General features: G+C 36.2%; 1 protein-coding gene across 3 annotated transcripts in view; it reads right to left on the bottom strand.

Annotated features, from left to right (window-relative positions):
• CSMD3 (CUB and Sushi multiple domains 3) overlaps positions 1 to 22076 on the bottom strand; it is a gene marked incomplete at its 5' end in the record, with an annotated part of 620447 nt that overhangs the window by 87687 nt on the left and 510684 nt on the right. For all 3 annotated transcript variants that reach the window (XM_080338547.1, XM_080338548.1, XM_080338549.1), the window contains 6 exons: positions 1702 to 1911; positions 8668 to 8784; positions 10408 to 10477; positions 12641 to 12759; positions 19559 to 19663; positions 20590 to 20686. In XM_080338547.1, coding sequence (XP_080194673.1) covers positions 1702 to 1911; positions 8668 to 8784; positions 10408 to 10477; positions 12641 to 12759; positions 19559 to 19663; positions 20590 to 20686 — 718 coding nt within the window. The remainder of the gene's footprint in view (positions 1 to 1701; positions 1912 to 8667; positions 8785 to 10407; positions 10478 to 12640; positions 12760 to 19558; positions 19664 to 20589; positions 20687 to 22076) is intronic.

The following is a 22076-nucleotide window of genomic DNA, read 5'->3' as shown; positions in this document are numbered from 1 at the left end:
TAAAGAAACATTTGCCATCTAGGGAACTGGAGGGATAATTCATGACAAATGACAAAAAACAAAACAAAACAAAACAAAACAAAACCAAGAACACAAGATACAAGATACGGTGCTTGCATTACACTGGTCTAAGGCTCTAGATTAATTTGAAATAAATACAAAAATTCTTCACTAAATAGGTAAGGCAAAGGACCAGGACCAGCTGGCTTTCACCCAGAGGAGCTTCTGAACCAAGATATGTTAACATATAATTTCAAGATCTGATCTGAAGGACTAGTGATTTTGCAATGTAAATCACATGTATCTTTAGAGAAGTTCCTTTAAATTACAGGTCAGTGAGCCTGATTTCTATATCTGTTAATATGATACAGCCTATAACAAAGAATAGCACTACTAAGCACATGGCTAAACATGGGTTTTTGGGAAAGAGATTGGGGTGATATGACCGAAGTTCACAAAAATCATGAACACAGTGGAAAGACTGAATGTAAAAGTGCCATCAAATTGCAAAATAATAGAATTAAGAGTCTCACAGCAACTGTGAATACTGTAAAAGTACAAAAGAAACCTGTTAGGCTTCTCTGTTGCTAAGCAGTATTTTTTTTTTGCCATGTGGAAATCATGTACTGAGCTAGATAGAACTTTTTCCTGAACCAATAATGGTTTTCTTTTTTATTGTATATTTTTGAAGAAAACAGTTCTCTCTCATGTGATTAAAAACATGGAGAGGAACTTAATTTTAATTCTTTGTCAAATAACAGCATTTCTGAAATGATTACTGTTACTGTTAATAGCAGTAATAGTATAGTCTCTAAAGTCTTTTACTGCCCTCTTAACAGTAGATTTTAAAGTCAGTAGATTTTAAAGTTCCTTTACTCCTAAAAATTGTATCATATGCCAAATAACAAGTGAATAAAATCTTACCAAGCAATTTAAGTCATAAAGTGACTTTTTCTTTAACAACACATACTCTTTAGGGGGGCTCACTTTCAGAATGTTACATAGAGTTCAAGTTAATTTGGACTTGTTACTATTGAAAGAGTAATAGGAGACCACTATAAAGTAAAAACTCTTCAAATCATCCTTTGATGTTATTCATATTATGAAACTTATACTTTATAATATATATATATATATTTTTGTGAACAGTGCGAATCTAATCCCTTTTAAATGAATTGGCAATTGTAAAATAGAATTATGATCTTGCAGTTTTCACCAGCTTAGCATGACCTCTTTGGGTACAAGAGAACATAAATCATCTAGCAATATTGCCAACCAGGAAATAAAATGGATTTGGAGATTTCTGAGTTGGCATCATTCTGTACTAGCCTACATGGATCAAGTACTCTGAACCAATATTTAGATTTTCCCCTTCCAGAACCCAAGAGACAAAATTGAGATTCCCATATGCTTATAAAGATTGAATAATAGACATTCTTACTTTGTAAAGCCATGCAATGTAAATTAATAGACCAACCAAATTCAGATCAGTTTGCTTATATTTGAACTGCTTTTTAAAGAGAAAATGCAATTTTTGCTATTTCATTTTAATTTTCTGCATTCTTCTATTTGATCTCAATGTATAACACTGAGGTTTGAAGCTCACAATTCTTTTATTCCATGTTTATATTTTAGGAATGCCAAAAAAGAAATATCTTCCAACAGCCATCTTTTTCTCACATAAGAATGTCAAAATCTCACCTTGGTATATAATATGAAATCCTTGTTTGTTCTGTGAGTAGTCACTGTGAAAGTATAAGCTGGTTTCATGAGTCGTGCTGAACAGAGAGGCTGGTAGCTGAGGGCCACTTAGTCTCCCAATAACCATGCTAGTTTCTGTAGATCCACTCCTAACTTCTAAGTAATCATGTATGGTCTCCGTTGAGAAATTCACAAATTGCAAATGCACACCTGAAAAACATTGTCAATAAATAAAAGCCACCAGTAGCAATACCAGCAGGGAAAATAAAGTATGTGTGGTTTACACTGATAATATCAGAAAACAATGTAGATCAGTGGAAATGTGAGTGTTAAGCTCCCATGTACACTTCACTGATTTCAGTTTGAAGCATTGATTCTCCTCATGCATTACTAATTCTGAGAGGCTGGCAAGGAAAAAAATGCTAGCACTGAAATACTAACATGATCTAAGGCTTTGAACTGTAGGTTATTTATATGTCACCTTTTGGCAAAGTTTATTGTTTGTGCATTTAGGGTAAATTTCAGCTATGAACACTGAATACGTTTAATTTAGTGAGGTCTTTCCTGTTTTAAATTGCATAAAATAGTCTCCAGTTCTTCTAAAAAAAAATGCTTTGTGCGCCACACCTGGAAGAAAACAGTGACAGAATTCCATCAGAAATAGCTGCATTTCACATAAACTGATCTATCTCAGCTGATATATATTAACACCTGTAGAAGAAAAAATGATGCAGTAAAAATTATGCTTATAATATGGATTATATATATTGTAAAGGTAAGTGGAAGGAAAGTGTCTGCTTCTCTAAGGGTATCTGGTCAAGGGCATTTTTAAATGAAGCAAGGCAAAATAAGAAAATGAGGAAATCATAAACAAGAACATGCAAGGTCATAAACCTGAGGGAGGCAGTGATGAGAACCAAACCTGGTCAAATACACTAATTGATGAGGTTGAGTGGGAGTGTGAGAATATTTATTCTAATGAGGTTATCTGATCAGGGACTTTATCAACTGGGAAACCAAGAGAAAAGAGGGAAACCAGAAACTACAATAATAGAATCACAAAATGATTTAAGTTGGAAGGAACCTTAAAGATAGCTAATTCCAATGCCATCTTCCATCAGATTAGGTTGCTCAAAGCCCAACCCAGCCTGGCCTTGAACACTTCCAGGAATGAGGCATCCATAGGTTCTTTGTGCAACGTTTTCAGTGTCTCACCAGTCTCATAATGAATTTCTTCCTTATATCTAAACTAAATGTACCTTCTTTCAGTTTAAAGCCATTACTCCTTGTCTTATCACTACATATCCTTGTAAAAAGTCACTCTCCAACTTTCTTGTAGGTCCCCTTTAGGTATCAGAAGGCTGTTATAATGTCTCCCTGGAGCCTTCTCTTCTCCAAGCTGAACCTCTCTCAGGATGTCTCCATAGGAGAGGTGTTCCAGATCTGTGATAATTATTGTGGCCCTCCTCTGGACTTGCTCCAACAGGTCCATGTCCTTCTTATGTTGAGGGTCCCAGAGCAGGATGCAGTACTGCACGTGGGGTCTCACGGGAGTAGAGGGGGAGAATCACTTCCCTCAACCTGCTGGTCACGCTTTCAATGCAGCCCAGGATATAGCTGGTTTTCTGGGCAGCCAGTGCACATTACTGGATCATGTTGAGCTTATCAACCAACATCCTCCAAGTCCTTGTCCTCAGAGCTGTTCTCAATTCATTCTCCACTCAGTTTGTATTTGTGTTTGGGATTGCCCAATATACAAAGACACAGAACTGACAAAGCAAACATGGAACCAATGAGAAAAAACAAACCTTGCCAGTCACACTAATTGATAGGCTGTCAAGAAACTACAAGCACAACTTCCAGGAAGTTCAACCAGGACTTTGCAACTAATAAGATTATAAACCAGGAGGACCACACCTGGAGGAGTGCAGGAACTGACACACCTATACAAACCCCTGAGGGGATGTGTAGGGGAGAGGGGAACAGGGAGGAACAACGACGAGGGTAGGCAGAAAGGGTATAAAAGGGGCTGGGTGCATGTAGAATGGAGAGGGTCAGTATGTTTGTCTGGCTGAGCTCTGTACTTGACCACCAGTCTGTCCTATCATCTCATATCTTCTTAACTATCTCATGTCTTTTCTTAAATCTGTCTTTGTGTAATCTCACTCTCTATACCTTGTGTATGTATGCTACAAGGACTATGTGCTAGCTACTGGTGAGGTCTGTGTCTGTGAGTGTAATTTGGTGTTGGCTGCAGGATTCAGACCAGAGGTGTGAGTGCCCTGCAGCCTGTGGTGTCAGCTACTGGAGTGAGAAGCCATAGCTCTCTGGATCTAGAGAGGGTCCTGCAGGGTCTCTGACTAACCTGACCTAGTTGAAGATCTCCTTGCTCATTGAAGTGGGATTCAACTAGATGACTTTTACAGGTCCCTTCTAACCCAAACTATTATATGATTCTACAGACCTTGTACCCAGAATTCCAGCTAATGGGGGGATCAGCATGAATGGGCTAGGTGCCAGCCACTGGTGTCAGAAGCAGAGGTGTTGTTGTCCTCGGCCTGAAGTGGGTGTGAGGGTCTTTCCTGGCATCTGAGGGTCTTTAATTTACAGCCACTGGAGTAGGAATAGTGTATGTTCTCAAAACCAATTACTAGGGAGAGCTGTGTGAGTGAGGTGACTAAGGAGCTCAGCAGTGGCAGCTGGAGCAGGACTGTGGGTCACAGGACAAGTGTCTTGTGCTGGCTACTGAGAGGTCAAGTGTCTATATCCTCTCCAATTCTGGGATGTGGGGGGCTGCACATGTGTCATCTGCTAACAAACTTCAAAATGAACTAGCTGGTAAGTAGGAAGGCATCAAGATGGACTGGACTGCAAGTAGAGGACTGGTGAAACAGGTAAGGATGTCTGAGATCCAGATAAGGGTGCTGGATGGACACTCAAGGGATGCATAAATGTGTGTATTCGTGAACCTAGAAAGTGTTTTGTGTGTGCCTGCACTAGTGAACTTTTGCCTCTGCCAGCCCAAGAGGAGAAGGGGATATGGCTGCCCGTGCTTCTGGTTTTTGTGCGTCCTGTACGTAGGTGCTGTTGAAGGCATCACCTTCTCTGTGTCAGTCTGTGTGACCAGTCATGTCAGTGTCCTCTGTGTGTGCAAGTCTGTGCTCAGCTTCGATACTGTTTGAATTTGCAAATGGAAAAGTGGCAGCCATGTCCCCCACTCTGAGCAGAAACATTGTGTCCCTGTACACTAGGCTGCGCACCAGTAGCTGAGCAGAAGGCTTCTGGGCTGGAGTGGCGGGAGGAGGTGGCCACACTCCTTACATCTCTTAACATGTATATGATTTCCAAGTCACAAAAAATGATATTATCTAACCATCACTCATCAGTACTTCTCCCGTTAAACCTGCAGTTCAGTTTTTTAATTCTCACACACACACTGTGCCATATGATGATCTCGTGAAATGAAATTTCTGATTATTTGATTCACAGAATCATTTTGATTGGAAAAGACCCTCAAGATCATCAAGTCCAACTGATAACACTGGCACTAAGTCATGTCCCTAAGAATTTCATCTATGTCTCTTAAACACCTCCAAGGATGGTCAGTCCACCACTTCCCTGAGCAGCCTTTTCCAATGTGTGAAAAACTCTTCAGTGAAGAAATTTTTCCTCATATCCAATCTAAAGCTCCCCTGGCACAACTTGAGGCCATTTCCTCTCATCCCATTGCTTGCTACTTGGGACAAGAGACCAACACCCTCCTTGCTACAACCTCCATTCACATAGTTGTAGAGAGCCTCCTTTTCTCCAGGCTAAACAGCCCCAGTTCCCTCAGCCACTCCTCATAAGACTTGTGCTCTAGATCAGGGGTGTCAAACTCATTTTCACCAGGGGCTACATCAGCCTCATGGTTGCCTTCCAAGGCTACTTCCAAATTTATATAGTCCTAAAATGGCATTTGGCCCTTGAGGCTGATGTGGCCCCTGGTGAAAATGAGTTTGACATCCTTGCTCTAGACCCTTCACCAGCTTTGTTGCCCTTCTCTGAACTCACTCCAGCACTTACATGTCTTTCTTGTAGCCACGGGCCCAAATCTGAAACAGGATTTGAGGTGCAAACTCACCAGTGCCAAGTACAGGGGGATGATCACTGCCCTAGTCCCTCTGGCCACACTATTTCTGACACAAGCCAGTATGCTGTTGGCCTTTTTGGCCACCTGGGCACACTGCTGGCTCATATTCAGCCAGTTGTTGACCAACATTCCCAGGTTCTTTTCCACCAGGTAGCTTTCCAGCCACTCTTCCCCAAGCCTGTAGTATTGCCTGGGGTTGTTGTGACCCATCTGCAGGACCAGGCACTTGGCCTTGTCGGACCTCATACAATTGGCCTCAGTCCGTCAATCCAGCCAGTCCAGATTCCTCTGTAGAACCTTCCTACCCTCCAGCAGATCAACACTCTCACCCAACTTGGTGCCATCTGCAAACTTACTGAGGGTCCACTCCATCCAATCCTCCAGATCATTGATTCAATAAGGAAAAAGAAGGCATCTTCCTACCCCTTAGCAAATTGTCTCTCTTAACTAGGTGATATATTACAACATTTATGTGGCAGGATGAGAAGAAAATGCTCAGTAGCTGAGTAGCTATAGAACTCTTTAGAAGTTTTCCTGTTTATACATATTTCTAGATAGGTTACAAAAAACCAGAATCTATATTTTGTCTAGAATTAGTGCAAGCGTGGAATGATAATTGAGTACTTTCATTAAGAAGGTGAGTGAGTCCCACTGGTGTTTCTGGCAAAGACAATCAACATGACTTCCTATAAATTTGAAAGGAAAAGATAAAATGTCAGATTAATTATTGAAAAGTCATGAATAATTTTGTAACTGCTAAACTGTAATAACTAAGTACTATTTTTCACTGTCTTTTAGAGCTTTCTCCCCAGATATTATGTAAAGTTTATGAATGGTTTTCTGAAGTATGCAACATTTTATATGCCACAAGAAAAAAGTTTGGTGCATAATTAAATTACTTTAACTCTGATTATCTCTGTCTCTCTGTATCTGAAGACAGACTATATGTGATAAGAAAACTTCTGCTTATGTCATTCTTTGATTTCGCAAGCCTTCCAAATACTCTTGCACAAAGAATCTGGTTATTTCCAAACTTTGCTCTTTCTCTGTCCACGATATTTGTAGGCTTGACCTTTTATTTGATCCTGTGAATAAAACACTTTCCAAAGTTTAAAATCTCATTAATAACTGCCAACTCATGCTATCTTACTGTCATTTTAACCCACTTCGTTTGATACAAAACAAGCTATATTGTACATATGCCTATCATTTTGCTCTCTGTACTCTGCTGTCTTTCTCTGCAAGTTCTTGACCCATAGTATTCTTCTGAATTATTCACCCTCTGCTCAGACTGTAGCACCTGCCTCTTTGTCTCAGATTTCTGCTTGTTAGACTGTTTTTTTTCCATAGCTTTTTTGCCTCTTGAATAAGTATTTCACATGTTTATATATAAAATCTAGCAATAAATCTCAGAAAGTATAGCAACAAATTGTATAAAGTAACTTTGTAAGTTGATTGAAATCAACATAGTGTGATTCGTTTGGATTACACCATTAGCTAGCACAAAGTGGAAAAGCTTAGGAACCATAACTTCTAACCAGGAAAAGGTCTTGTTAGAAAAACTTAAAGAATTGAAAGCCTATAGAATGTTCTCCTGAAGTTGCTTTTGAGTTTTTCTATTTACTATTCAAAATAATCAGATGTATGTGCCTCCACTGAACTAGAACCAGAGCATCACTAAAACCATTTTTAGCCATCACTTTTTTTGGATGTCATTTTTTAATTTTTACAATGATATTTTAATTTTCAATTCAATTTTAAAGATACCTTATTTAGAAATGGTCAAAAATGTCAAGCATATTTCAATTTGTGCAGTTTTAGTTTTCTCCTAGAAAAAGAAGTATTTATTTTTTCTACACATGGACTGGAAAACTAGCAGGGATCTGCATGGGATCCAAAGACTCTAGATAACATTATGATTCATGATTAAATAATAGATGCTGTCATTTTAAGATGTCTAAAATCAAGGTAATGACAGAAATAAAGTATAAATGCTATTTCTATAAAATGCTATTAAAAAAAACAACCAAACAAACAAACTAACCAACCCCAAAGCCAACAAAAAAGCAAGTAAGCAAACAAGCAAATGAAAAAACAAACAGAAACCTATTGACTTGAATATTGTGACTGTTTCCCACAGATAGATTCTTCAAGTTAATGTCACTATTCTTCAGTTTAAACAACTGATACACAACAACTGACTTTCATTTAAATGGTAAGTGAACCAGGCTGACTATACTTATAATCAAAAAGATTACAAAATTGATTTTAAAAACAGAACAGAAATAATATGAACAGATGTAGTAGGGAAAACTATTTGGGATGTCACATTCAGTTACTACAGAAGACCTAGAAATTCTGTATCACAAAGCAAAGAAGATGACAGAAGATGGCAAGAGCAAAATAGAAAACAGTGAGTAACACCTGAAAAAGCAACAAGTAATTGAACTAACATAAAGAAAAAAAATCAAGTGCACGTGCTCTTACAAAAGTGCCATAAGCATTAAAAAATTGGGTGGAACAACTGTATTGGCTAACTTTGAATAAAGATTTTGCTGTTTATTTGCGGGGGGTTATGATCACACAAAGAGAAATCAAGCACGTTAAGTCAGAAAATTGAGCTTAATTCTAATTAAATAATTTTGTCTTTATCAGAAAATTTTAGTATATCTTTCTTTTAAGGCTTTGATAATTTCTTTAAATGAATTTTGTATATATAAAATGTATATATATATTACAGAATATATATTCACAATATTTAAAAATCTATTTTCATTGTTTTGAATCCATAAAAACCTCAAAAAAAAAAAAAAAATCCATGAAAGATCACATACCAAAACCAATAGGTAGCTTTATTGTCCATGTACAATCCAAACTGCTAGGATAGTTTCCGGGAAAGCCAGGGCTGAGGATCACTCCACTGAAGTCTGACATACCACCACCACATTGTGCTGTTAAAAAAGTAAATAAATAAAGAAAGCAAAGACTTTTTTCAGAGGGGTAGAATGAGCTAAAGAATTAATCCAGAACACTGAAGATCCTTCCAACATTAATAATACAATAATAAACAGGTTTTTTTGTTTCAGAAAATACAGAAACTTTCTTTTACTACTAAATATCTGTAACAAAGTAATTTACAAGTAGGTACTTTAAAAACATGTATCTACTCTGAAACTATTGTGGGGAACACATGCACCTGAAAAAGAGATGTTTATGCCACATTCTATCTGGATGAACCACGCTTGTGAACAGCCAAGCAGCACACAACAATGCATAGCAACATTAAAACAATTCCACAATAGTTTGCAAAGAAGCATCGGAATAATACAATATTGCATTTTTAAAAGGTTGTGTACTTAAAATATTTCAGGAGGCCTTTTAAAAACTGCAGTTATACCCTGCTGTTCTAAAAATGAGTTAAAATAAGCAGACTTAGAAAATGTACAGGCACACATATTCCCAGAATTTGTACTAAAACCATATTTGAGCTATTATTATTTTTTTTTTAGGCATGACATTGAATAAAGTAACTTTTATTTAATGGTTTTGTCCCATTAACAGTTGCTACATCCTTTGAAACACAGTTAAAAACATTACTTGCAAAAAAAAAAAAAAGAAAGAAAAAAAAATTGAAAAGAAAATCTCTAACTTCAGCACAGCATCTCTGTCTTCAGACTTCCTAGACATATGTTAATTCATAATGTCAAAAACTGAAGACTGACTCCTTTAAAAATTCTGCAGATATCTGAATCTTGTTGAATATTTATAAATTCTAAGATGAGGGAGCTCAGTACCTCATAGGATCTTTTTAATACCTCATAGGATTAAGAACAGGATTATGTGAGGCATCTCAAGAGGATGTGTAATCTGTCTTGAAGAAAAGCAAAGTACATAATCTTTAATGAGATCTGCAGCATCCTACTTTTCATATATTCAAGATTATAAAAACAGGTAACTTTCACTGTTGGGAAACCCAAACAAAAAGCATTTCTATTCAGTGAAAGAGAAAACAAATAGAGCTTTATATCCCTCACATATATTCATCATATAAAGAGAATATATCTAAATGCACTTCAGATGTTTCATTTTGGTTTTGGCAGGCTGCCAGTGATGCTTCTAACAATATTAATATGGTAATGTATATAGATTAATTTGAAAAGTAATGTGTCTTTTGAAATTGGGTAGACATGCCTTATGTTGAATTTATTAGAGATGAAAAAGTAATGCTATTTCTATTTTAACATTTTCTATAATAGCCATCACTCTGCTGTGAAAATGATTAATAAATATATTAACTATGTTTGCAAAGATCTTTGGAGGTCTTAGCACTGATAGTGAATTGATGATAGATTCTGACTAGAACGTAATTCGTTCTTTCTTCTTCTGACTGGACATTTCAGAAAAGCTTTGCCAAAATGAATGTGCAGTATAGTTTAAAAACCTTCATTTTAATTTGATCATTTTCACTTTTAATTAAGTTCTTCCTATTCTTTCCTCTACACGTCTCTTATTTTTGAGTTCTGTGGCTTTCTCGTTTTGGCATATTTAAGAAACTTAGTATAAGTTGAACATACCTAAACATATTGGAATTGGATAATTCCATCTTCTTACTGGTCCAGGCATGCAGGTGATATGTGAATGTCCCTGAAATGACACAATATTTGTTAATTCATATAATAAAAAAATTATGGCACATCATTAACATCTCAAAAAATAATTTATGATTTAAAACACCATCAAAATTTGTAAAACACTATAAGGTATAATGTTGATATTGTACACTGTGAACTGCATCATGCCTTCAGTACAACAGAGAAGACTGTAATCTTAAATATGAGACTGTTAGTCCCCTAGAGAATTGTGTCTATGTCCTTAATATTGTTTCTATTGTTTCTATCTAGCTGAACTCTGTATCAGCTTTGCTATAAACTAAGGGTCTAGAAACTAAAGGTTTAATTGGAGTAATGTTTCAATAGTATTTATATGCATCCTCTGTGTAATATGATAAAAATGTATTAACTATATGCACTATAGAGTACTGACTTTACATTTCAAATTCATATGTATTCTAAATGCATTCCTTACCCTCTCCCCTGAAAGAGTTTTCTTAAGTTGCCAAAAGCCGAGATATTTAAGGTATCTCTTTATGACACGTTTCCCTTTACAATACATGAGGTGTCATGATTTCAAGGCAACCTGTTACAGAGAAGTTCCAAGACTCACCAGAGTGACCCTCTGATTTGTTCATAAGCCTCATGTAACTGTAATTATCTTCCAGAGGCAGCAAACAAAAATGAAAAATCTTCAGAGAAAACTGTACCTGGGATATCTTGCAAAACCATATAGTATACACCTTAAGATAACGTACTAGAAAGAAATTAGTACTTTTTAATGTGTTTGTCCAACCTTCATATAAAGAGAAAACTTAGTTTTTCCATGTTAAACCTCCTTATCAATTCAGAGCCTGTACCATTTGAGGGAAGCAAGCATCTCTAAAACACCCAGGGTAACTGTGAATAATTGATTCATCAATCTGCAATCTATTATTTTTCTCTCTCAGAAGAAAAAACAAACACACTTTCTCCAAAGTGAAAATAAACATATTTACTCATTGCTAGAAGAAAAAAATAAAGTGACAAAATCATACTGTATAGCCAGAAGAACAATATGAAGGGAAGAGGTTTTACATCTATGTTTGCACACTCTATGCTACAATGTTCTTTGCATTTTCTTTATTTCAGCCATTTACTGTGGCTTGTCTTCTCACATATTTGTATTTAAGTATGAAACTAAAACAAAGAAGAAAAAAATCATTGACAGGTTGCTCCTAAGAATGACTGGCTAAAATCAGGTAACATAAGAAGTAAACTTCAGCAGTTATTGTCGGAGTTGCAATCACAGAATATTTCAGTTATTCTTTAAAAGTTAGAAGGCTGCAGGCATTTTCTCCCTTTCTTTTTACTGTGCATAGGTAATGTGACTGCTTTTTCTCTTTTTACTCTCTCAAAGAGCTAAGGTGGAGACTACAGACTCTGCAGTCACTCATGAGAAAAAAACATAGTTTAAAATAGTTACCTAACATTTGAAACCTTAGTCCTTTTGGTCAGTGCCTCAAGTGGAAACAATACTCAGTTTTGGATTTGATTCTACAGTGTAACTGTACAAATTTTTGAAAATATTATCAAGACCTTTCCCAAAGACAGATAGATTTCTACTGGTTATATGTGCTCAGTAACCCAAAGAGGAAAATTAGACACAATGTACAATCACTTCATTGCCCTTGGTTATACCTTTTTGCTAATTCAGGAGCATAGCAAATTTTCTTGGCAACAAAACCTCCCATATTTGAAAACCTTTTTGGATTAAAAAAATGCAAAAAAATACTGAACAAAAGTAACTGACACGATCTGATGTACTGAGAAAAATAATATTTCTTTTCACTTTGTTTGTTCTTATTCCTGTTCTTCATTTACTTTCTTTTTCCTCCTGTACATAGAGAACTATTGATAATTGCTCATCAAGTAATTTAACTTAATATGCCAACACTTCAGACCTCAGCTATGCATACTAAAGAAGCCATCAATAATAAATAACATCTGTAATCACTAATGCAGAGGAAGCACAGAGCCACACACTTCTGATGGAATATTTAGATAGTTGCGAATTTAATATTTGACAGAAAAGACTACGAGTCCTGCAAGCTTCACAACCCCTGAAGAATTTAGTGTTCATTTCATATTGACAGACTCAAACATAACCATGTTAAAGAACTAAAAGGGATCATTTGAAATTGGAAACTTGTCTCACCTGAAGAGAATAACCCTGATCACACTGGAAAGACACCACATCTCCAACCATGTATCTATCTCCAATTTTGATCCCACTGCTTGGGGTCTGTGGTTCAGGACAAGAGTCCAAACCTATAGCTGTGAAAAATTGAGAAGTTTAGACATACTAAGGAACATAAAATCTGTCTTTAGATCCACATAGAACTTCTGTGTACACTGCATATAGGCCCAGTGTACTGATATGTTTAGGAAGCTCTTGGGTATCAGCAGTTTGTTTGTGGACAAGCAAGTGCCATATTATTCTGGAACAACTGTTATATAGGGAGAAAAACCTCCTTTACTGAGTAAAAGAAAAGGAAAGAAATAAGCAGGGTGGCAACAAACACTTCCCAACAATCTGCAGTCTCAACAAAAAGTCTCCTATAAATTTCCTGGCTCAGACTCATTCATTTCCACCTCCAGCCTCATTCCTAATTATAGTCTGCATAATTAAAACTGGGAACATGCCCCCTTTCTTTTCCCAGCACCTGATCCTGTTCCAATACCACATCAAGTGTAAAACATAGGAAAACCGATGCAAACTATAACTGCTCAACTGCATCTAATTTTTCACACGTCTGACTTTACTTTTCCATTCATGTACACACACATATACACGCAGTAAATATTTACATCAAATTTCACCTAATCTGCTATTTTTAATTAATTAATTATCTATAGTTATAACACTAATATTTCAAATTTCTGATTATAACAGAAGTTAATTTGCAAAGAGACTGTATGCTTTTTTCATGGTTATCAAAAAGAGAAGTAAATAAATTCTTTGTTGTGTCTAGCCAGGAAGATTTACAAATATAAATATATGTGTAACATTAGGTATAAGCAGCTCAGTTACTCTCTTTGTGTACTGTAAGAGTTACACCTCAAGTAGTTGTGAAGCAAGGACATTTAAGCACCTAAACATCAGTACACAGAGTAATCAGAAAATGTTGTGGAATTCAATAATGGCACCAATTCAATAAATCATCAACCTCTGCCATATAAAACTTGCTACTGCAACTGATCACTTCATGTAAGAAGATCGTTAAGTAAAAATGACTACCTGAAGACTCTTAAAATGCTGTGTTTTTATACTATATGAAAGCTGAAAGCTTTCCAAGGAATTTATAAAGCATACGCATTATTATTGTTGCTGTTGTTGGTTTTGGTTTTTTTTTTTTTAATTTTATATTTTGGTATTAAGGAGCTTACACAATTTAGCAACAAGATATTTTCAATGATATACAATACTGGCTTGCATCACTTTGTATAGAAAGGAATATTGCTACTTTGAAAAAAGTTCGTATTTATTTCAAGGCTCTCCTCTGCAGGTTTACAGAAGAAGATGTAATGTTCCCTGTCTATGGCAGTAATACTTTTGTATATATCATTCACATACTTATTCATCCCATAATGATCCCATATTTGACATGTAGAAAGTGATGCAAACAAGTATTTTGCAACCTATGTCTACATAACATATGGGTTTTACCTTTAAAATCCTTATTTTCTCTTTTCCAACTACAAACCAAAAGAACATCAAAGAATCTATTTTGGAAATGGCTTATGGGCTTAGATCCACTTTTTATATTTCAGAGATCTAGATCATGATCCAGCTCACGTACAAAGTACAAATGTGAAAAGAACAGCAATACTTGGCTTATAATGATGGCTTATAATCTATTTTGAACAGTTAAGAGTTAGTAGTAATCAGCTTCCAATTACTGAACCTTCAGCTGAAATGCAAAACCTAACTATGTGAATACTCAGGCCACACAAAGTGAAATAAGTTTGTTTAAATGCCTTTCTCAGAATATGTATCTTAACAGCTCAAACCAGATCAGTTATTCAGCCTATTGTGCTCTCACTTCAGTTAACAAAATAACGCTTGGAAAAAAAACACTGCTTGAATATCTACAATGTCTTTCAGCAAATGTAAGAAGGTTGCTGCCTTCCCAGCTGAATGGCTAGTTTAGAACTTGCGTCTCTAGAATGTCATGATATTTACTCAGGTGAAATCTTAAATGTGTTCATAAACCATACTGCAGGAGTGTCATACTAATTTTCAGCTCGCAGTTGCCTTCAAAGGGCTGAATATAATTTTAGGACTGCATAAAGGTAGGAATACTGCCATACTCTTCATTATCGACAGAGTCAGTGATGGTTCATAACTTGTACTTTGAGCCATAGTATACTACTATCTCAGTGTGATGTGTTAGATTTTTAAACTTTCATGAGCAATGGATAGAAAGTAAAGAGATTTTTATATAGGTATTTATTGAAAACACTTTCAGTATCTTCTAACTTTTACATAGGAAGAATTGTGTATATAAATGGAAAGATGATAGTAGATGCTGTCTCGCTCTTCTCCATCAGCTCCTATGGTTCTAAATACAAAAACCTAACAATGAAATTTTGGATAACGCACACTGGGACTACATAAGTCTTAACATAATAGCCTTTTTTTTTTTTTTTATTACTGTAATTTTATTGAAATGTTATAGTATTCATGTTGTTGGAATTATACAATAGACAACTCAAATAAATAGATTTCTAGGTATTTTATTTTAGAATGAAAACCAGAATGCCACATTTTTTACTAATTTTAGATAGGTATTGTATATTATAGAAATTTTGTATGAGGCAATCTGAAAGACTCATCTAATCTCCAAGAATATTACTACTACTTATACAGCATAATCAGTTACCTAATAAGGAAAACTTTAATTAGAGAAAATCAGGACTAAATTAAGATTTATAGTGGCAAAAAAACCCATATAAACATTAACAATTATGTTAACATATAAACATATAAAACATATAACAATTAAACATTAACAATTACATTAACATATAAACATTAGCGAACCATTCTGTGCTGCTCTTTGTTGACATACTTTGGTTGTTGTGTAGTATGTTAACATTTAAGGTATCTATTAGAATGCACAAAATGCATGTTATGAATATAATAAGAATTTAAGACTTCAAAAAAGAAGTAAAAATATACCAGAAAAAAAAAAAGAGAAATTTACTAGAAAAGAAATTATTAATAAGATCACTATTCAGTTTTGGAATATGAATACTTAATTCCTTGTGTCAAAGTATCATTGACTTGGTCTTAAAAATATTTCTTCAACAAATAAAGTTCCTTTACTTTTGTTTTATTTTTATCTAAAAAAGTGCATTTGGATTTTTGTAGGACTTCAAAATATAAGTCGGACTGACCACTGTGAAAAGTCTATTGGTAAAGGATGAAAAGATATTGGAAATGAAACAGAATGAAACCTTCTTCCAGAAACATGTTGTTGACATGAGAAAGCAGTCATTGTGGTAAGAGGGGTGCCCATCTCGTCAGACTTGTGTCTCCTAGAATACATGAAACAGACTTGGAAGATACATTACATATTGAACAAAAAATGTTTAGGACTAACTCATGAAAATTTATTTGTATAAATACTTAACTCTGATGTGATATTCAGTGATACTAAGGCTTAAATATAGCTGACTCCTCATAATGACCTCTGTCAGTATAGTCAGTGCAATGCAATAAACGTATGAAACACTGACATTGAGATGTTGCCATTGCTTTCTATTTACTGTATCTAGAAACATAATCACAACTTTTAGAGCTGCAAGTTTGTCTGAGAGTCAGAGATGACCAGGACAACTGAGTAGAGTGAGCTCTCTTCTAAACAGTGCATCTCTGGAGAAATTTCAGTAGAAATGTAGCAGTGTTGTGAGTCCTAGAATTCTGACAAAAATTACTGTCTCTCCCTTGCAGAAAACTGCAAGAGACAAAAGTCCAGAAGATAAACAAGATACAGTTTCTGTTGTTTTCCTTCCTAGTGATGATGAGAAACTACTGTCCCTTAGCTTAATCTCTTGATTCAGCCCAACGCAGAACTTTCCATAGTCTCTTCTTGATAAAAAAATTAAGATATAAATGAAAAAAAAAATCATAAGACCTTCCTCCAGTCCACAGATAATAGAGACTCTGTGTTTCTCAGTGAGTAGCAGAGAATAATAGTCAGGGATCTACAGACTGAAACAGCTGTTGCTTAGGTCTCAAGATCCATACTAAGTGATAAACTACAGGGTTTTATTATCATTAGCTTTAGTTAGTATGGTGCCATAGGCTTATTGTATTTGAGTGGATGAAGGCATTATCAGAAACATTGAAGTACACACTCCTATTTAGTTTTGCACAACAGGAATCGAGAATGCATGCTCTGAAATTATGCTTTAGTTCTGTGGTGTGAGCCAGAGGGTGGTAAACAAACAGGGAGGCCTAGTGCTTTACATTTTTCCACATTTATGCTACAAAATAATTTCATTATTTTGTAAGTTGCAGTGTAGGAATTTAGTTACAATGTACCTCTATTTTAAATTTCAATTCATAGATTGTGTATTCTACAGATTTTATGGAGCTATTATGGTCACTTAGTCCTGTTCTGTACCTTGAATACCATAGATTTTATTTCAAGAACTCTCACACATGCACAATGATTTATGTATATTTTAGAGCATATATAATGTATTACAGAAAATCTTAATTCAACAGTTATCATAGTTGTATGGGAATATAGTTGAAGATTGGCGAGGAAGTTGGTTGCATGTAAATATGCTCAAGTGACTTGCAGTTCTCTGTAGAAAAAGCAGGTACATCACACTAATTGTTTTACTGACCTTGTATGTTTGATGAGTAGAAGCTCTGTGTTAGATAACATAGACCTGTGAGAAACTCTAGACCCTTATCACTATGTCTGAGATTTCTGCTTTCTTGTGAGAAAGAGTGGGAGGCTGTGCATGCCTGAAGCCTTGAAATACAGGTGAGCTCAGCAGGCTCAGTGATCTTCTTATTAGAGCTGAACTGCTGCTACACCTGCATCCCCACTTGTGTTACCTCTACATGGGAGCTTAGGTGCTACTTCGGAGATCCCCCAGTAGAAGTAACTGAAATAAAACTTGCTCTTTGCAAATGCATTTGTGGTCTCTGGCTCTTGTGATGTGCCTGCTCTTCAGTCACAATTCTTTACTTGTAACAAAATTTTTGCCCTTAAAGCTTATATTTGTTTTCAATGAAGATTAAAGGTTTAGACAGTGTTTTGCAATTTCTTACCTCCATCCTGAAGTTTATATGATGTTTTTATTACATATTTCTATTACCAGCACGTGAAAAGTTAATTAAATTAATCTTGTAAAGTAGAGTGTTTCACTGAGCTACTAATTAGTTGGGTATCTACAGAGGGATATCACTACTTTTTCCTGAATAACAAATTTTTGGCATATACTACAGGTTTATACACTCAGACAGAAAATATATTGCATATGTACAGATTCACACATACTCCCTTGTATAAATCCATGCACTCATATACAGCTTTTGTTCTTGGCATGGACCAATACTTTAAATTATATACTGTGAATTCTTTATTACAGAGGTGAAAGTTGTATACCAGCAATACACTACACATTTCAGTTATTTGAACATGTAGGAATACACAGATGAATTTTCACTTTCACTGGATTCGGTCTCATTTTATTTTGTTTTCATACCTCCCTGCAATGTTTTCCGCTCTGAAATTTTAAGCAGCTGAGAGAGTATCTGCATTTCAAGGAAATGGCAGGATAATTCCAACCTATAATTAATGCTTAGTTATAGACAAGTGATCAGGCAGCAATTTTGCAAGGCCGTGTTCTCTGACTGGCTAATCAGACAACCAGCGCATGGGATTTGCATACTGTAAAACTGACAAGAAATAACTGTGACACAATTATGCAAATCAGACACCAGAACCAGTATGAGCAGAGGGAACTGCACAGCAATTGTTAGTGATTGCCAGAATTCCTGTCAGTCAACTAATGCGATCTCATTCAGACAGAAAGTATGTTTATAATTATAGCCTTTTCTGCCGGTGAGGTACTCAGCAATAATAAAACCATTTAAAATAATTCTGCTGTGTTCTCACCAACCTCTGAGCATTTGTCAGTTTGTTAAGAAGCTTAGCTACTATTTTCAGTTTGTTTTCTCATTTTTGTTGAGGGTGACTAATTTTTTCGTCCGACACATACATATAAAATACATACTATATAGTATATATATTATGTGCATCTCTGAAAACATATTTAAGAAACAGCAGTAAGCACCAAGAGAAGGAACAAGGCCAGAACAAGAGGAGAAAAGAGACCTCGCAGAAGGATGATAGAGAGAAGGACATGACTGAGCAGAGAATGCAACCAAAGCAGATGGCTGAGCAAGACTTGGAGTCCAAGTGTCCACCTAAACCAGCACTGAGAGGTGGGACCCTAACGGGACCATCGGAACCACAGGACACTGATCCAATCTGCTGCACTACCCTTGCCTCACCAAAGGGACAGAGTGTAGTGTTGGCAAGAATAAAAAAGTCTGTGTGTGGGGAGGCGTCACTCACCTGCAGGTGAGTTTTTCCTAAGTGGTTTTTTGTGTTAATGTTTTTCTTCAATATCAGAATCAGTAATTATTTTTAATTGACAAAGAGTTTCAATTGAAATCCCCTAAATCAAGAAGCTGATTTTGCTTGCAGCAACAATATAAATACCAGTCTTGGCATTTGGATCGTCCCATGAGCATGTCTGCATTTACTCCTGGCTGCTGTATGCTCAGAAAAGGTTTTCAAAGGGCAAAACCAAACTAAATGTGAAAGCAAGACGAACTAAACTTCCCAGTCCTTATAGTACACAATTTTGGCTTGTTTTTTTTTTCACTTAGAATTGAGTGAGGATTTTACCAATGCCTTTGACATGGTGATATGTATATCATTATATGCAATAGGACTGAATACCCCTTTCATATGGTTTAGGTAGATCTGATGTCTAGCACCAGCAAGAGCTCTTAATTAATTGAACATTTCTGCTTTACCTGTGTACTCAAGATGAAATCCAGCAGCTGAAACACTGATATCAGACTGAAAATTTAGGTACAGATTATTTGATGTGCTGTTGAGAAGTGGAGGTATGGTTGTTCCTGAAAAGAGAAATTAAAATATTTTTGAAATGCACAGAAACTGAACTAAATACCTAGATGTGCATGTGTATATAAAAAGAAAGAAAGAGAAAAAGAAAAAGGAGGAAAGGGAGGAGAGAGGATGGAAGGGGGAGATAGGGAGGTCACATAACCAATTACACCATAGTTTGTCATCATGAATGCTGTCAAATATTATATCTGCCCCTATAAAATTTTTATTACATTTTTGGTGAGCCACAATATCAGAGATGTGAGCTGTAGGCACTCAGAGAAGCAAGGTCTGATATACATTTATATTTTACAAGTTTATGTTATACAAGTTTATCCACAAAATGAAAGCACGAGCAAATCCTGTGACTGAAATAATTTTAAATATAACAGTCAAATATATCTAGCAGCTCTCAACATATATTTTAGGGCTATTCTTAGAAATGTGATTGATTATTTATTTGTGTTTCAGCAAAATACAAGACAACTATCTTATTGTCTGTGAACACATTCTGTACACAAGAATGAAGTAAAATAAAAGAAAACAAGAAAAAGCAAGGCAAACAGAACTGTCTTGTTTATCTAAAATAAAGATAAAAAATGCATCCTTTAGTCATGCACAATTTCAAGAAGCATGTCTTTTAGAGGTCTGCTTTTCTGGACCCTGCTATAAGAGTGGACAAACAATAAGATTAACAGATGTCTGCTTTGGGACCCTCTGAATGTTATTTCATTTCTAACATTTTCAAGTATTCAGCTTTATGAAAGTGTGCTAAAAGATGGCTGATTGAAACTGAAAGAACACTACCTATTGTTAATTATAGGAGAAACACACACATGTGCGCACACACACACACATGAAAGAACTAGAAAGAGCTGTGTGTTTACAATAAAGGGTTGGATATGTGAAACATTTATTATAAAATCTTCTCAGTCACCTGAGTAACTTCCAAGCCTTGGAGCATTGTTGTCAGCACCATCATAAAAGTCTAAGGAATCCCAGTTGTGTTCTGTGGCAAAACTCACCACTTGCACCTATGAACAAAAACGTGAGGTAAAGGATATAAACTTCTTCCCCTATGTATTCAAGCACAAAGATGACTGTAAATTGTAGCCTCTGTTGCTTTCAATCATTAAAAGTTGTGACTTGCTCTCACTGTCAAAGCAAATGGAAAATCATCTTAAGTGAACAAAATCGCATCGCAATTTTTTTTATATTTAATTGCCAAACAGAGTTCTAAATCCTGTGACCTTTAGTGACAACCACACATTACCCCTGACAAGAGTTACACAACCAGTAAAATCGACTGGGTATAGAATATGATTCCCTTATTTGCATGACATTGAGGGGAAGACTAAACACAGTATCATCAATTACTGCAGTTTCTTTGTGATTCTCTCTCACTTATCCAGGGCTAAAAACAGTCCCACAGCAATACACCTTGCTGCTTATATCTTGCCACGTTCAATTCTGCCTCCAGGTAAGAGCAACCTCCTGTATTCAGCAACCTTCAATATGGGCACATCTCCTGAGCAGGAGCAGCCACTACCATGCTACGAGCCAAAGACAAAAATTCACTTCATTTCACAGAATCACACAGAATTACAGAATGTTAGGGATTGGAAGGGACCTCAAAAAATCATCTAGTCCAATCCTTCTGCCAGAGCAGGAACACTTAGATGAAGTTACACAGGAAGGCATCCAGGTGCGTTTTGAATGTCTCTGGAGTAGGAGACTCCACAACCCCCCTGGGCAACGTATTCCAGTGTTCTGTTACCCTTACTGAGAAATTTCTTCTCAAATTTAAGTGGAACCTCCTGTGTTTCAGTTTGAACCCATTAGCCCTTGTCCTACCATTGGTTGTCACCAAGAAGAGCCTGGCTCTATCCTCATGACACTCACCCTTTATATATTTATAAACATTAATGAGGTCACTCCTCAGTCTCCTCCAAGCTAAATAGACCCAGCTCTCTCAGCCTTTCCTCATAAGGGAGATGCTCCACTCCATTATCTTTGTTGCCATGCACTGGTCTCTCTCCAGCAGTTCCTTGTCCTTCTTGAACTGAAGGGCCCAGAACTGGATGACAATATTCCAAGTGTGGTCTCACCAGGGCAGAGTAGAGGGGAAGGAGAACCTCTCTCGGCCTACTAACCACTCCCCTTCTAATACACCCCAGGATGCCATTGGCCTTCCTGGCCACAAGGGCACAGTGCTGGCTCATGGTCATCCTGTTGTCCACCCAGACCCCCAGGTCCCTTTCCCCTACGCTGCTCTCTAGTAGGTCATTCCCCAGTTTATACTGGAACCTGGAGTTGTTCCTACCTAGATGCAAGACTCTACACTTTCCCTTGTTATATTTCATTAAATTTTTCCCCGCTCAACTCTCCAGCCTGTCCAGGTCTCGCTGGATAGTAGCACAGCCT

Source organism: Nesoenas mayeri (genome assembly GCF_963082525.1).
Source record: "Nesoenas mayeri genome assembly, chromosome: 2".
Taxonomy (NCBI): Eukaryota; Metazoa; Chordata; class Aves; order Columbiformes; family Columbidae; genus Nesoenas; species Nesoenas mayeri.
The sequence above is the reverse complement of the archived record's forward strand: the minus strand, read 5'-3'. Positions and strand labels throughout refer to the sequence as shown.